General features: G+C 57.8%; 1 protein-coding gene across 15 annotated transcripts; it reads right to left on the reverse strand.

Moving 5' to 3' along the window:
- Positions 1-546: 546 nt before the first annotated feature.
- On the reverse strand, positions 547-16,439 carry TLR5 (toll like receptor 5). Of its 15 annotated transcripts, none has more exons than XM_058702466.1 (8): positions 16,355-16,407; positions 10,002-10,097; positions 8,395-8,523; positions 6,470-6,879; positions 5,635-6,125; positions 5,327-5,379; positions 4,761-4,835; positions 547-4,473 (listed from the first exon to the last, which is right to left on the reverse strand). In XM_058702466.1, the coding sequence occupies exon 8, from the start codon at positions 3,953-3,955 to the stop codon at positions 1,283-1,285; it is 2,673 nt and encodes an 890-aa protein (XP_058558449.1). In that variant the 5' UTR covers positions 3,956-4,473; positions 4,761-4,835; positions 5,327-5,379; positions 5,635-6,125; positions 6,470-6,879; positions 8,395-8,523; positions 10,002-10,097; positions 16,355-16,407; the 3' UTR covers positions 547-1,282. The 15 variants fall into 15 exon arrangements, with proteins under 15 accessions (XP_058558449.1, XP_058558448.1, XP_058558451.1 ...); XM_058702465.1 differs by having other exon boundaries at positions 5,635-5,768; positions 6,000-6,125; positions 10,002-16,379; XM_058702468.1 differs by having other exon boundaries at positions 5,635-5,771; positions 6,000-6,125; positions 10,002-16,379.
- Positions 16,440-17,083: the final 644 nt, after the last annotated feature.

The following is a 17,083-nucleotide window of genomic DNA, read 5'->3' on the forward strand; positions in this document are numbered from 1 at the left end:
AGGAAGTAGAAAGTGCTGGTCTTAGAAGAACAGGTGCCAAGAGTTTGCACAAAAGGGAGGCCCACCAGGGGACTGGGAGAACATTCCAGAAGGAAGAGGTGGACTGTGGGATGTGTGTTCTGGAGGAGTCAGGGCAGGGGCACAGAGACAGGAGGGTGAGCACCAAGCCCAGGCTTAGGGGCCCCTGGATTTGGGGGAGGAGGTGTGCGAAACCCCGGGGTGACTTTGGCACACCTTCCCTGGTTTTCTTTACACCTTCGCAGAAAAACGTTCCTGTATTAAAATCAACATGGATGGGGCGCCTGGGTGGCTCAGTCGGTTAAGCGTCCGACTTCGGCTCAGGTCATGATCTCACAGTCTGTGGGTTCGAGCTCCGCATCAGGCTCTGTGCTGACAGCTCAGAGCCTGGAGCCTGCTTCTGATTCTGTGTCTCCCTCTCTCTCTGCCCCTCCCATGCTCATGCTCTGTCTCTTTCTGTCACAAAAATAAATAAAAACATTAAAAAAAAATTTTTTTTAAATAAAAAAAATAAAATCAACATGGAAAAAGACAGAATGCAAAATGTATATAGATTTCTTTTGAGGTAAAAAAAATACAATCTCAAGGAAGTTTCGACTGCCAGCAAAGGTGCCCCCGAGTGTGCGTCCCTGTGGCCGACAGGGCGACCAAGGAAAGGTTTGAGAAGCCTGACATCCTTGGTAGATACGAGCATGCCCACGGACGAGAGACCAGGCCCAGAGGGGGCACATCAGGCACTCTGGGTCACACAGCCCACGGGAGCAGAATCAGGACTCAGACCAGGATGTGGGCCTTGCTCTCCCTGGAGCCGCCAAACGGCTGATGAGTTGGAGGAAATAAGGCTGAGAAAGAACGTTCACGGCCCACAGAGGTGAGACCTCGAGGGTCAGAACAGGAAGTGTGGTATGGCCCCAAGACATCTAGCGATTCTCGTCCCGGCCTCCTCGGGGTCACCCCTACCCGGAGATGAGGCGTGACCCGTACCCAGCAACGGCACTGTTCCCACGAGGCGGAGGAAACCCGCCTCTTCGTCCGTGTGCTCATTTAGTGTTGTTCTGCAGGGACGGCCTGAGTGCTGGGGAAGGGTCTCCCGGTGCCCGTCCCGCGACCGGGGCACGCCCTGTGGTCGGCACAACGGGAGAAAACAGTACTCCCCTCCATGGTGGGGTCAGGGAGACCGGGCATCGTGTTGGCACGAAAACCAACAGCCCGTCGTGTTCCTAGTAGGAAAGACAAGCTACGAGAAAGGACCCCAAACGGTAGTTTAGCGCAGATGCAGAGCTGTCTGTGGCTTGGGATTAGCGGATGAGGAGACGCTGGCTACGGTCTGCAGCTGAATGTCGCCGTCTCTCTTCGTTCCCTTTTCTTTCTTTAGAAGGTGCTGAGAGAGTTTATTAAGAAACCAGTCGACATCCTGGAGGTCTTCGGGCCACCTCAAATACTGCCGCTTCCGCACGAATCCCCTGAGAGACTGATGCCTCATCAGCTGGTACTGGGACAGGGAGCCCACGACCACCAGGATGAGGGCACCGTCGAGGTCAGACACACAGCGGCTCTGGGCGTAACTGAAGGCTTCGAGGCACCAGCCGTCTCGGAGGAAGTGCCTGCTCACGAGACAGACCACCTTCCTGCTGCCCCACACGGCGTCCTGGATGTTGGCGATGTGGTCTTGCCCCGGGACAAAGTCTCTCTCCTCGAAGCACAGGTTGAATCTGTTTTGGTCGCTGTACTGAGCATCTAGGTGCTTGAGCAAAGCGTTTTGCACCCACTCAAAGTCCTTGTTGCTGAAGCACAGATACGCGTCGTATTTGTACACGTCTGACTCGCTGCCCTTGGCGTGGTCCGTGGACAGCAGTCTGCAGGCTGCCTTGTAGCAGAGGAAACAAAGCCCCCGGAACTTGGCGACCGTGAGGACGGCCGTGAGGAACAGAGTCACGGTAACACTGGATAAAACGAAAAGGGACAACTTCAGGGACTTTAAGACTTCCTCTTCGTCACAGCCCTCCATGGACACAGAGGAGAGGGAGGTCCCGGCAAGCGAGGCGGGGTACATGCAGAGGACGTCTGCATGAGACCCAAGCACAGTGACGTTGGTCTGGTTGAGCCAGCTGATGAAGGGACGGAGTTCGCACTCACAGATGAACTTGTTGTACGTTATGTCCACGGCACTGAGGCCCGCAAACAGACCGGGGTCGGGGGACAGGAGCTGGTTTCTGGACACGTCCAGGACTTCCAAATTCGCAGGCAAGTCGCCGGGAGAAAGAAAGGTCAGCCTGTTGGAGCTGAGGCTGAGACCCCTCAGGGCGGTCAGGTCGCTAAATACTCCTGGTGGAAGGAAATTCAGGTAGTTGTTGTTTAGATACAGGACCTGGAGCTGGGAGAGCCCCTTAAAAACATCCCAGCAGAAGCCGGTTTCCCAGGCCAGCTGCAACATATTTCCTCCAAGGAAAAGCTTCTCCAGGCTGAGGCTCCCCGCTGGGGCATGAGCTGGGTTGCAAGAAGAAAGGCGGTTTTGATTCAGAATGAGGATCTGGAGGTGAGGGACCCGGAGAAGGAAGTAGAGACTGTCCAGGTCTTCTAGCCTGTTCTCTGACAAGTGGATGAAGTCGGCGGTAAGCCTTACGTTCGGCAAGGTCACCAGTTTATTGCTGCCCAAGAAGATAGTAGGGATGCTCGGGATGAAAGAAATGGTTTTAAGGGCATTATCGCGGAGATCCAAGGTCTGTAATGTCTTCAGGGATTTGAACGTCTGGTCCTGAATGATCCCAATGTGGTTGTTTTGAAGGTCAATATAGGCTACCTCAGGCAGTCCACCGAAATCAGAATTATAAAGCTCGCCCAGAAGGTTATGTGACATGTTGAGAACCTGCAGGCTGTCGAGTCCATAAAACGCTTCCCCTGCAATCTTGTTTATCTTGTTGTGGGCGAGGTTCAGGACCTTCAAGTGCCTGAGAGACTCAAAGAGCCGAAAGTTCAGAGAGAAGATAAAGCCGTGTGAAAGATCCAGACGTGCCACTGAGCTCCTGGCTAGGCCGGCAAATGTGCTCCGGTCAGGGTCCCGGATGTTACGGAAGCCAAACCCAGCCCCCATGATGTGGTAGGCGAGAACCAGAGAGGAGGTCTGGCTCCCATTGATGGCCCTGCTGAAGTTCCCCGTGACGTCCACGGTCCAGCCGTTGTGAGAAACATCCAGGGTTTCCAGCACCATGTCTCTGAACGGGTTCATACACTTGGCCCAGTCCATGGGGACCCTGTTGTACAAGCCATTGGTGGCGAGGCTTAAGAAGGAGAGCGTCTTCCCTTGGAGGGGCTTGAGCTCCTGTTCACATACGATGGGTATCTGGTTGAGGGAAAAATCGATAGACTTCAAGGAATTCAACTCCCGGAATGAAGGATGAAGGTGAAGGCTACGAATCTGATTTTTGGACAGGTCCAGGCGAGTCAAAGACTCCAGATTTCGGAAATAACCGTCTCTTAATACGGCATCGGAGAGAGCACAGAAGAAGAGTCGAAGTTCAAGCAGGTGGGGCAGCCCCTGGAAAGCGTCGAGATGCAGGAAATGCATGTGGCTCCCGCCCAGGTCCAAGACTCTAAGATTGGGCAGGTTTCGGAAGGCCTCTCTGTCAATACGCAAGGGGGTATACTGAGTCCCGAGCTCCAGCAGCCCCAGCTGCTCCAGGAGGGGAAATGAGGAGGCAGTGACAGTCTCGATGTAGTTGAAGCTTAGCAGGAGGATCTCCGTGGTGCCAGGCACCCAGGGCACCTGGGTGAGGTTGCAGAACCGGTACAAGGCTAGCCGACCGTCCGAGGAGCAGGAAGAAATCGCCAGCACAGGACTGGCCACGAGCACTACTCCGAAGACAAGGTCAAGGGGGTCTCCCATGATCCCGCGGAGAAGACAGGAAAATGAAGACACAGCCGACCGAGCTCCAGGCATGGCGCGCGGGCCCCTGGGACATGGGGGCTCCCGCACGACCTGCCTGCTGCCGAGACCCTTTGTGGGTGCGGCTGTGGGGGGGTGGGCCTACAAGGTAAGCACTATTCCAAGTCCTTCAGAAACATTGTCTTTGCAGTAACGGTTCATTAGTCCACGCAGTCGCTTACTCAAGGTCTGCGCAGGCAGTGAGAGAAAGCTGCAGGTGGAGACATGTCTGCACGTCCCCTGGGCCCGTTCCCAGCCAGCCGGCTCCTCAGTCCTCCGTCCACAGCCGGGCTGCCTCAGCGCACAAGCAGGGGTACTTTATGCCACTGTCCACAAAGCATCACAGGATGGGTCTAATGCAGACCAACCGGGCGCCCCTGCCAGCCGGCCCGCAGGGCTGTGTGGATGCTCGGCGGCACAGCTGCGTCTGGCTGGTGTTCCCAGTGCGGCGCTGTGGGGTCTCAGGAAACGCGGGGGGATCGGCCCTCGGAGCCCCCGCGTCTGGTGCCCACGGCCCATTCAACGGGCTCTCACTGTAACGTCAGAAGTAAGGAGTGACTGATGTGGCTCAGGGGCCAGGAGGAGGGACAGGGAGAGGGGAGGGGAGGGGGCAAAGGGAGGGGTGGGGTGGGGGGGAAAGGAGGGGTGGGAAAGTGGGAGGAGAGAAGAAGGGGGAGGGGGAGGGGGAGGAGGGGCAAGGGGGGAGGGGAGGAGGAGCAGGGGGGGAGGGGAGAAGGAAGGGTGGGGGGGAGAGGAGAAGGAGGGATGGGGAGGGGGGAGAAGGAGGGGTGGGGCAGGGGGAGGGGGGAGAAGGAGGCACCTGCCGTAAGCCTTAGTCCGTGGCTCTGCTGGTGTTTTGCTCCATGTGGGGGCTGGTTTCCATGGAAATCCGAGGCTGTGACACACAGATTAGAGCAAATCACAAGGAGGCATCGACTCCGAGTTGACCCCAAGCATCAAAACCGGGCATTTAATAATCACTGGGAAGTCGTCAGTGATAATGTTGATCCAATCTGATTATTTTTCACCATTGCTGCCCAAGGCCTGAGGCGGCAGCCGCAAGTCCCCCGCACCTTCCAGGGTGGGTCGCCCTCCTGGCGGCCTGGGGACTCTGCTGTCCCCTCCCTGCACAGAGCCCTGGGGACGACGGCCACAAGGACTTCTGTGCTCCAGCTCTGTCTCCCCAACAACTTCCTCGGCAAGTATGTGGGGAGTGTCCACTAGGTGCTGGGCACCTTTCAGGACACGGGAGAGAAGACGAACTCACAAGCCATGACTGTCCTCATGGGCTCACGTGCTGGTGCAGGGAAGCAGCGGAGGGGGGACACCCAACAAAAGAAGGAAAAATGGAGACAGGGACCGCCAGGGCTGGGTGTTGGTTGCTACTTGGACAGTGGTCAGGAAAGCCCTCTCTGTTGACATCATGCCGAAGCAGAGGCCTGAAGGCAGGAGGGAAAAGGACAGGCCCGTATATGCGGAGGGAGGAGCAGTCAGCACCAGTCCCGGGTGACCGGGAGTGCCAGCACGGCGCTCCTGGCTGCCTCTCCAAACTCTTTCCAACCTCAGGGCCTTGGCACATGCTGCGTCCTGTGCAGGAACGCTTTTCTCTCTGCTCCTCACATGGACACTTCCTCAGAGAGCCTCCCCCACACTATTTGCGGTAACTCCCCTGCCCCCAACTCGCTCAAACACACCTTGTTTATTCCTTGCAAGGCAACAATCACAAGCCCTTAATTATCTGGCGCAAACACTGGCCGACTTATCTGCCGTCTCCCTCCCTTACGAGGCCATATTCTCCATCAGCACAGCGAGGATGGAAGGATGCCTGCTGCTAAGAAGAAGAAATGCGAGGTTGAACGAGTATCGCTGCCAACAAGGGAACAACACTGATCTGTTTGGGGAACTTGGTCTCTGCTGAGGCAGAAACCATCACCCTGGGTGAGACTTCCCGTGCGGAACAGTGGCTCCCGATGGGGAAGCTGTCTCTGCGGGAGCGTCCTGTGAGCGTGCAGGTGTCCGGGCCACGACGCGCCCCAGGAAGCAGGGAGGCCACACGCACCTGGTCCTGCACAGGCGGAGCTGCTCAGCTCCAGGGACGATGACCCGCCGGGCGTCCCTGGAGGCTGAAACCGTCTCAAAGTGACCTCAGACCCTGACTCTCTTCTGCAGGCCAACAAAGTATTTCCTTTTAAAGTTTATTTATTTATTTTGAGAGAGAGAGAGAAGAGAGAGCTCAATTAAAGGAGGGGCACAGAGAGAGAGAGAGAGTCCCAAGCAGGCTCTGCTCTGTCAGCACAGAGCCTGATGTGGGGCTCGATCCCACGACCCCAGGATCATGACCTGAGCCTAAATTGTTGGAGAAGCTGGAGAGGTGAATAAAGAATGCCAAAGATGGCCGATGGGGCTAAAACAAACTCTGATCTCTAGCTTAGAGACCCTCCTCCGGGTTCTTCTTTCTTTCTTCGCTGCGGCTTGTGAAACCCACGCCCCCCCCACCCCCAGATATGGAAGCTGATGACAATAAATTACCCTCTGCACTTGCATCTGGAGCTCAGATCTTTGGAGAAACGGTCTCCTCTGAGCCCACCGGTGTTAAATAAATCTCCAGTCCACCAAGATCTCTGAGTGCCACTTGGGTTTTCCCACCAGCGTCCCAGCCTGGTTCCGTAACAAAATCAAGAGTTGGACGCTTAACTGACTGAGCCACCCCCACAAAGTATTCCTGGCACTGTTTCTATTCTGAATTTTCCAGACACGGGATCTGACAAATCTAGGGAAGATCGTACCCTGCTCAGTTCGCAGCTGCAAACAAGGAGTTAGTCACCATTCCGGAAAATCTCTTCCTAGTGACCTGGGTCTCCACGGGAGCCATGATCCGTGCCATCTGGGTGGACTTCCTGGGGACGGTGCGTGTGACCCCGTTTATGTGGCCCTCATTTCTAAATGTCAAAGGTAATAAAACTTTAAGAAATGTCTGTTGAATATTTTCTTCTCTTAAATCCAAACTTATTCCTTATAAGTGAGTGTGAGAGTCAAAATAATTCACTTTGCCTTCTAGCGTGAGGACATATTAGTTCCTCATCACTTGCGTCCCCTTTCCTTTCCTCGTTATATTCCTGTCAGGGCGTTATATTGATTTCTTTAACGTCGTGTTTATAGATTAGATTATACCTATGCTTCAACTTCAAAATGGAAAAGCCGCCATTTAAACATTTGTTATAAAATGGGTGCTCTTCTGGGGCCCCTGGGGGCTCATGTGGTCATGATCCCAGGGTTCGTGGGTTCAAGCACCACGACGGGCTCTGTGCTGGCAGTGTGGAGCCTGCTTGGGACTCTGTCTCTCTCTCTCTGTCCCTCCCCCCTCTCACTCTCTCTCTAAAATAAATAAAATGAAAAAAAATTTTAAACAAGGATGCTTTTCTTTTTTTAAAAAAAACTTTAATGTTTTTTAAAATCTATTCTTGAGAGAGAGAGGGAGGGAGGGAGAGAGAGAGAGAGAGAGAGAGAGAGAGAGCGTGCACAAGCAGGGGAGGGGCAGAGAGAGAGGGAGACACAGAATCCAAAGCAGGCTCCAGGCTCCGAGCTGTCAGCACAGAGAGCGACGTGGGGCTCGAACCCAAGAACCATGAGATCATGACCTGAGCCGAAGTCGGACGCTTAACCGACGGAGCCCCCCAGGCGCCCCACAAGGATGCTTTTCTAAGCACTGTGGCCATAGCCTCTTCTCCCCACGTTCACCACAAGCTCTGAGATGATTAAAGCCAGATATTCTTTGAATCCTATTTTTTCCACCCACATAGTGAGTGGTTGCCCCCCCCCCCAGCCCCCGATGATCAGACCCATGCACACGGTGGGGAGGCCCTTGTCCTGGAAGATGGGACAGATGCAGGGGAGAATTATCAGAAAGAAAACAAACCAGTCGGGGCACATGTGGGCATCAGGCTCCTGGGAAGCCCCAGAGGTGAGCCCCAGCCCCGCCCACCTCAAAAGGGACAGCTCAGCAACAATGCTGTCCCTGCCATCCTGCTGCTGACACAACCAGCCGGCACCTGCATGGACGGGGCGGGAGGCCGTCCCCGCAGGGCCCTAACTCTGAGCCCTGGGTTCACCCCGGGCCCACACAGATGCTGGGGGAAGGAGGTCTGTTGTTCTCAGGCAGCAGGTTCTCAGATGTGCTCCAGAAGGAGAGCCGAGGGCGGGGGAGACACATGGTAGGGGGACGACCGCACTCTGGGTTTCCTGTGACCTTCTTCCCATCTCCCAACGGGAGGGGACAGGGACAGACGAGGCCCAGCCTCCCTGGCCAGACGAGCACCACACTCTGCAGTCGTTCTTAAGTGTCGTGAGGTCACAGACAGACCCCTCTGAAACTCCGATAGCTCTGGTTTTGCCCTCCAAAAACGCACGTACGCATCACAAACCCAATTTTGCACCATTTCAGAGGGTTCACTGACCTTCCAAAATCCGCTCCTTCCAACCCGCGGCTTCACAGACAGCCCGGCACGCTCCGTATCCCGGGACGCGGCTCAGAGCGCGAAGGGCCTGACGGCAAATACTTTAAGCTTTGCAGTCCAACCTCTGTTCTAGAACAGAAGAGAAACTCTGGTTCACAAGTGAGGATTTGAGGTGACTGTAAGATACACGCGTGCTGATACGGAACCACCGTATTTGCCGGGAAGATGCCACCTGGTCCCCAAGCTGCTGATTGATTCAACCATCAGAATGATTTCTCCTCTTACGTAACAGACAGAAATCCCTGCAGAGGCGCGTAGCTCAGAACAGCGGAGCTGAGCTTTCTAGTTTCACTTTTGTCTTTTTGCAGACAACCCCTCACCGCCCCGCGGTGTACCCGCCGGACCCGGCCGCTCGACCCTGGATTTGCAGCAACGGGTGACAGAGGAGATGACAGAGGCAGTGCGGGGGGCAGGGCCCCTGGACAAACAGAACTTACGCAAAATTATCCGGGCTCATGTGGCATGACCAAGATACCATGCAGGCCGGCTTTCCTACGACGTACAGCAAGGCAGGACTGAAGCGGACCTCCGAGCGGGGGGCTCCGGGACAGCGGAGCCGAGAGCCGTCAGGAAGACACCACGCGGCGCGTCCGGAACGGGAGCCGGGAGCCCACGCGGGGTGAAGAAAACATGAACTCGCACTGGTGTCGGGCAGCGGGTGGAGCAGCGAGAACCAGGCTGTGAAGCTGCTTCAGACCCGATCCAACCTCAGAACCTGGAGACCATCCACCGTCCTGGACCCACAGCCGCTCCCACCCCATCCACCATCCGGGCCAAAGCCCCCTCCCCCCATCCACAGCCCCTCCCCCCCGCCCCCCCAGTCCACCGTCCTGGACCCACAGCCCCTCCCACCCCGTCCACCGTCCTGGACCCACAGACCCCCACCGGTGTGACCTCAACGCAGTTGGTGGCCAATTCTGCAAGGTTCACCCCAGGGCACTGCCCCCCTGCCGGTCATGTCCCCCCTGCCCCTGCCCACTGACCTCCCAGCCGGTCCCCCACAGACACATGCACCCCTCATCCAGCTACCCCAGGGAGCCCGAAAGCACACCTCTGATCAGAAGCCTTCACTGGCTCCTTCTGCCCACGAAGGGAACAGGACTTCTGGGCCGTCCACTTGGAATGGCTGACCTTCTCGCGTGACAGAGGGGATCCCAAGCCAACCCCCCCTCCCCACCGCACCTGCAGTCTGGGCCTGTGCTCCAGAGGGAGGCCACCTGCTCAGAACTTGGCCTCCACCCAATTTCCCTCCTTAGGCTGGACCCCGGGGGGTGGGATGCTTGTGTCTGTGTATCCAGCTCGCCCTTCAGAGGCCACCTCGGAGGCCCGCAGTCCTCATACCCCCGGGGCACATTTTATCTCACCCTGATATTCTGTCCACACCTCCCAGACAGCGTTTTTATTAAACACCTCCCTGCTAGACTGCATGTCTCTTGAGGGCGGAGACTCTGTTTTTATTTGTGCAGTATTCCTGAGGTAGCACAGTTTAACACCCCAGTAATATTATCCCCACTAATATTCCGAAGGCTTATTTTCATCAGACTCACCTCCTAGTTCTAACACGGGGAGCTCCTAACACGTCCTTATTCTGGGGGCACAGACCCCCACTCCCCGGCTGGTCCAGGGCTCCCGTTCCTGAGACTCTAGGAGATTCATCACAATGACGAAGGTGGTCAGTGTTGATTTGGTGAGTCAAGATAAAGGGCTTTTGTTTTCTTAAAGGAGGAAAGCTAATTAAGGGGGAGAAACAGAAACTGTGATGCACACGTTTTTCTATGCCATATGGCAGTTTTCTTTGCAGAAGAATTTGAAGCTTTAGGCGTGTGTCCTACTGAGCAGAATTTCAACTAGAAAAGATCGAGACCATTTTGCAAATCAAGGCACGAGGGCCATCAGAGCCGCAGGGTCTTGAGAAGTCTAGGCCCAGCCTCTGGTTCAGAGGCCCAGTGTCTGGGCCAGTCAGATGGGGAGCTTTCTTCGTTGGGACTCCGGAGAGGGAAAGTCCACACTTTCACGATCCGGCGCATTTTTCTTCAAATCGCTGTGGGGAGGGAGTGTCTCCCCGGACCTAAGTCCCTTTCCACGTGACTTTGCCATGGTCATTCGGTGACGAGGGCTTCCGCCCAGGGTTGAGGACCAGCACTGTCTGCTCTATGGCAGATGGCCAAGTTCGCCATCAGAGTTTGACTTTCGGAGCAGCTCGCTGGCTAAATGAGGCCCGAGTCAGGGGACACTGGCTAGGAATCGTTAGGTCTCAGATTTAGGATGAGGGGTCCTACAGGCGGAGGAAGTGCTCAGGGTCGCGCACCCCTCCAGCTGGGCGCTAGGACATGAATCCAGCTGCAGACTTAGTCGTCATTTTGATCTTTTCCAAAAACTCAGAATGGAGTATACTGCACACGGCCCAGCCCCTGGGAGGCATCCGGGACCACCTGCGGGTGCCACTAAAACGCAATCTGGTCAGCAGGCGGGCAGGGACCTGACACTCTGGCTCTCCACAAGCCTCCAGGTGACCCTCACAGCTGAGTGGCAAGGCCCCGAGACCCGCCCTCTGTCCACACTCACTGCTCAGGCTGCCTGTTCTCCTGGGATGAAGGTTGGGTAGGTGCTGCCCGGTCACTTCTGGGAAGGGGCCACGTTAATACGCTCACCCCAACTCTTCTCGACCCTGGCGGGTGAAGCACCAGATGGTTGCCAACGGGGATCAGCTGAGGGTCCCGAGGCCGGGGCTGGACACGACACGTGGGTTCCCTCACTGCGCAGCTGAGGAAACAGGTGCGAGGGCCTTCCCGGTTCCAGGGCAGGCGCTTCTGCCGCCGACCGGCAGGGGGCGGCCGAGGGCGGGTCGGGACGCGGCCGCGGGGTGAGCGCAGGGCCCGGGGTGAGGGCTCGCCAGGGCCGCCGCTGGCATCATCCACCCCCCTCCCCGATGCTCCGCTCGCTCTGAGCTCTGCATCTGTTTTGCCCCACACACCGTTTTGTTTGGGGGGGGGGGGGGGGAGGATGGGATCAAAATGAGGACTAAGTCTGCAGCTGAATTCGAGTCCTCGTTCCCAGTTGAATGGATGACCAGCCTCTCTGAGCACCAGTGGGGCCGTCTACACACACACATGGGGGGACACTCCGGTGCCTGATCCAGAGTAATCGGTTCCTCACGCGCCACCCTCTGATGGTTCTTGTTGCTTAAGGACACAGACATCGTTAGTCCAGGCGCACCTCTCCAGGGATGCACTCCCTTTAGGAGCCACCAAAGGGGAACACTGAGAGGGACAGGGGATTTCCCAGCATGGTGCGGCCTCAGGAGCTTCCCTTTTCAGCACTCCTGGAAGTTAGGGAAAATCTTGCCGGATTGCCCTTAATATCTTCCGGTGGTGGTCCCCCCCCCCCCACCACACCAGCATCCAGAGGAACTGATATTCTGAAGAAGCCAGTGTGTCAAAAACCCAACAGAATGGTTTCTCTTCTGTTTATTATAAATTCTTTCGCACGTTTTAAAACATCTGACTGGAAAAAAAAATAATTTCACTTGGGTGATGATTAAACACTAACAACACGCACCACACGCTTAAAATCCTCCAGAAAAGGGAGCTCTCCACGGACTGAATATCTCTACCTGATTTCAGCTTCAGGCGGCACCAATACTCTCAGAAAATTAACCTCGAGGCTCTCACAGCCTCCCCGACCGCACCTCGGCCAAGCCTGCGAGCTGATGGCCCGGAGAGAGGGGCAACAGCCAGGTGCCAGAGCCCCGAGCCCCCCGAAGAGCCCGCCTTTGCCTCTCCAGGAAGTTATGACAACCTGGATTGTGATGTAAATGAAGCAGTGGGGGGCGGCGGAGGCACAGTGAAGAAAATCCTTATTAAACTATGGACACGATGGAAATGAGAAGAGAGATTACAAGCACCAGAGAACCATCCCGGGGAGGGTTGTACTCTGGGCTGAGCTAAGGAAAGCAAAAAGAGAAACCCCCCCTGGGCTGATGAAACCAAGCCCACTCGGCAGCCGGCAGAGCCGCCCTGGGTGGGAGGTGAGGGAGGGAGTCAGGCTGGGAGGGGGGAGTCCTGCGTCTCCCAGGGGTGGAGGAGGAAGAGTTCACTCGTGGCACCAGGGACTTGGGAGCGGGGGCGGCCGGGGCTGCAAGCACATGTTCCTGCCTCGTGCTGGCGACTGGGGACCGGGCCCCAGGGAGGTTCCTGAGGGTGGAAACCGCCCTGGGCCAGCAGCCCCACACCCCTGCTCCATCCTGGGTGGGGCGCCGGGGCCAGAGGCCAACTTGCTGTGGGCGGGAACGTCCAAGACCACGGCCCAAGCCCCGGGCTGGGAGAGGGGAATCCTGGGGCCACCGTGGGGGCATCCTTGATGAGCTGAATTCCCCTTGTCCCGTCTCTGAATGTGCACATGTGAGTGTGACCTGGCGGCCAGGTACGTGGCCAGACTGTACCCGGAAATAGCTTGCTTCGGTTTCCCAAACAGGGATCAGATCTCTTATGAAACAGACACAATCTCTTCACGGGGCCACTCTTCGCCGATGGCCAAATTCCTCAGACAGGAAGTATAAGGGGCGCCCACTGCCTGGGCTCGGTTGGCCCTGTGGTCTCCTTCTGGGGCCCCGTCCTGAGCTCCCCTCCTCACCTATTCTTACCTGAATCTCCCCGTTTTCTCTTGTAGCACTGACAGCTTTGCTCCTATGTCTTCCTGAAATGCCTCCTCCCTCGTCCTCTTGTTTTCCCCGTTCCTTTTCCTTCCCCCCACCCCTGGCTTGCAGGTCACGTTTCACGAGTTGGACTGTCCCCACCACTCGTGCCCCCAGGATCTCTCTCCAGCCCTGAGAGAGGGAGAAGCACGGACGTGGGCATCTCCTGGGGCCAGGGCCCCCCTCTCCTGACACCTGCCTGGCAGGTGGTGAGCCAGCCTTCTGGGAGACTCTCCTCCTGGGACTAAGCACCAAGTCCCAGCTCCTCTTTCCCAGATGTCTCTAGAGTTGTCCCTCCTTTTACATTCCCACCGCCCTGGTCAGTCTTCTGTCTGGCACATGCTTCCTGGGCACGGTCTCCCAGGGAGGGTGTTAGCCGCTGGGGCTTCATCAAGACAAACCCAATCTCTGCCTTCAGGGAGCTAACGTCCCGAGCCTGAAGGCAGCCACAGAGGGCAGGGGCTGATGTCGTTACAGGACCATACGTGGTGCCTCGAGGCAGAGGAGGACGCACCCCCAGCCCGAGGGCACCTCTAACTAGGGGTATAGACGCTGGCACCTAAGTCACAGGAGCGGTGAACCGTGGTGGTGGGGGGGGGGGGGCAGTCCCGGCAGAGGCACCCAGGCACCATGTTCAAGGGAGAGGAGGGAGCTCAGGCCTGGAGCCCCCGCAGGTGGAGTCACTCAGAAGGTCCAAGTGTGAGCCTGTGGGCGCTGGTGGGGGCGAGGATGGAGAGGGTATTCTGCAGCCAAGAAGGACGCGCCTGCCATCCCGGGGGCAGAGGGGGCTGCCGAGGGCCTTGAGGACTGCCACCACCTAACACTAGCCCCTCAAGGCCGCTGGGCTTTGGCTCCACCAGAGGTATCCAGTCTCAGGTTCCCAGTAATAACGCTTAGCCCACACCTTCCGCACCAGGTGGGTGAGGTGCTTCCTGTGCCCTGTATGTGCAACCAAGGATCATGTACCAAATGCCTGCTATGTGCCAGACGCTAGCGCTGGCTCAGAGGGTCCCCAGCGAGTCGGACAAAGACCCCTCCCCCCAGCGGGCACTGCAGGGGACAAGAGCTCCAACGGAGGAGGGAGCAAGCAGTGGGCAAGGAGCAACGGAGGGCAGATGACGGGCTCCCCAACTCTGCCCTTGAGGAACCCATCAGAAGAGGGGCCATTTGAGATGCTTCTTAAAAGATGTAGAGGACTCCCCAACAGGGCATTCTGGGCAGGAGAGCGAGTGTAAGGAGAGTGAGGCATGCAAAATAGGCTCGGTAAGAACCTTCTGGAAGGTCAGTGTGTCGGGGAGGTCAGTGCGTCAGGGAGCATGAAGAGAGTGGCCAGAGCTGGAGAGGGAGGTGGGGGGTTGTGGGGAAATAGGTTTTACTCACATAAATGGGTTAGATAAAAGCTTCGGGCAGAACGCCACCCCTGCGGGGCGAAAGCGCCTGACGTTAGCTGGCGGGATATTGTACTGGGACTGTGAGAAACGTTATTTCACCTGCAGGAAATTACTTTCCTTCTGGAGCCAATATACTATTGTACTTTGATCACAAAATCCACTCACCCCCCCCCCACCCCCCCAGACCCTTTGCTTCTTACACACACAAGTTAATGATTACTGTCTGATTGTTCTCTCCACGTTCATGTGTGTAAGATCTTGTTTTCTTCACACTCACCCTGTGTGTAAGATCTTGAAAGCCCAATAAATGTGGAGAGGAAGCCCCTGTTCGGGGCTCTTGTCTCCTCCCGGACATTAGCCTCTCATATTCAACTCTGCATCTGCTTTCTTGCTGGACAAGCGAGAACTCCACAGTCAAAGTCTGCGACAGGGGGTCTGGATCACAGCTGGTGGGCAGTGAGCGCCATTAAGTATTCTAAGTCTTAGTATTACCCTCCGACCTCCTTCCACCTGCCTGTCCCAGTCTCTGGCTGCCGTTTCTAAATCCAGAGGACGACCGGTGACTCCCCAAAGCCCCGTCTTTACCAGCCCACGCTGGCTGTCACCTTTGAACTAGCAGGTGATAGCACAGGACTTCACACTTAACTGCTCTCGTTTCCCAGATGCTGGTTTTGTCTTTCCACCTGAACCTGGGAGCCTCTGAGGGGCAGGGACAATGCCTCACACGAGCAGGTCCCACAGAGCAGAGCTTACAGGGGTTGGGATGCAAAGCCAGCAGTGGGAATCACCCTAACAGGAGGCCGTACGGAGGTCTGGATCTGCGGGCTGTCCACAAAACTAAGAGTGAAACGCACATCCGGACCCAGTCACTGCACATCCCGGGGTTTTGTGCTGAGTCTGTGAGCAAGCAAAAGCACCCCAACAGGCCTGTTCTGATTTCAACAGTCAGCAAACTGGCAGGCAAACCGACAAAGGAGGTCTCTGTGAGGCTGGACACAACTTCCCGAGAAGTCTTCCGAGAAGACAAAGCCAAAAACGAGCAGGGTCAGTTTTGCATTCAGAACATGCAATCAGTTTCTGCTTCTCTCAGAGCCGAGCCGCCAAGTGGGTGACCCAGTGACACCACTTAGGGTGGAAGGACCACTGAGGGTGACGTCCCCAGGGCACTGTGAAACAAGCGAGTGACCCTGTGACACCACCCGACCTCCACACAGGGCGTCCTATGGATTATTGCGTCCTTGCCCAGGAACAGTGTCTAGGGTGCCGTTCACGGGTCACCTGGCACGGGGCAGGTGCGCTCAGAGCTGACCCACGGGAAGGAGCAAGCCCCTCGCCATGGTCCCGGCAGCCTGGCTTCCTGCGGCCGCGCACCCCTCACCCCGAGATGAGCCACACCGCCCTGCGAGGCTGTGCCGGCGGCGGTTTTCCAGGCGCCCTGCCTCTGCGCCCGCGTCTTCACAGGCGGATTGTTTACGACGTGAAGGCCGGCGGGGTAAACCGTGCCGCCTCCGCCGGGTCTGCGCCGGGTGCGCCGGGTGCCGGTGTTCGGGGGGGGGGCCCCTTTTCCAGGGCCGGGAGGCCACCTGCCCCCTCCCAGGTGGGGACGAAAGCGAAAGTGAGAAAGCGACAGCTCTCCAAAGGTGGGGGCGCCCCGGCTTCCCCGTGTCCCGCCCCCAGGGCACCAGCCGGCCACGCGCCCAGTCCCCGTCCAGGGAGCAGAGCCGGAAGCCGCCCGGGACGCCCCCGGGGGGTGGCGCCCGACCGCGCCAGCAGCCCGGGGTGGGACAGGGGTCCTCGTCGGCGGCGGGGCGCTTACCTCCGGAAAGGGCTCCCCGCGCCTCCCGCAGCTCCGCGCACTTCTCCACCCGCTCCTCCGCCCGGGTCCCGTCCCTCCCAGTACCCCGCCCACACGCCCCCGCCCCGCGATGCCCCCGCCCGCATGCTCCTCCCTCCACCCTCCCCGCCTGGCCCCTGCCGGGCCCCTCCCACCTGCCAGATCAAGCCCCGCCCACGTGTCCCGGGCAGGCCCCGCCCCACTCACACGCCCCGCCCTCCACCCACGCCCCGCCCACCTGCTCAGCGGCTCTCCGTCCGGGCCCCGCCCACCTGCCAGACGCTGCCCCCGCCGGTCCTAGTTCACAGAACAGGCCCCGCCCACCTTCTAGCCCCGCCCCCCGACAGGCCCCGTCCCGAGGCTCGGGTCATCTCTTTAAGCTCTGTGACCAGTGGTACGACCTCCTGTTCCAAGCCCCCCACACTCGCCCCCCGAGACCCTGCGGCTGCAGGGACGAGGAAACATGTAGGGACACCTGTGCGTTTCGGGGCGGGTGACTGGGACGCGGTTGCTTAGTGCTTGGGGCGCCCTGGACTGGATCCGAGGGGAAGGGGCCGCCCCCGACTGTCCTTGGGGTCATCCAGGCCAGCGCGGCCCCTCCTCCCCACGCCATGCAGAGGAGACCTGGAGTAACTGTCCAGAGGCACAGCCGAGCCAGCAAAGAGGGGCCTGCGCCCCTGGACCCCCACCCCCCCGTGCAGGGTTCCTTAC

This window comes from Neofelis nebulosa, chromosome 15, assembly GCF_028018385.1.
Source record: "Neofelis nebulosa isolate mNeoNeb1 chromosome 15, mNeoNeb1.pri, whole genome shotgun sequence".
Taxonomy (NCBI): Eukaryota; Metazoa; Chordata; class Mammalia; order Carnivora; family Felidae; genus Neofelis; species Neofelis nebulosa.

Coding starts and splice junctions, on each gene's coding strand:
- TLR5 (XM_058702467.1), bottom strand. CDS start 3,955: ATGCCTGGAGCTCGGTCGGCTGTGTCTTCATTTTCCTGTCTTCTCCGC.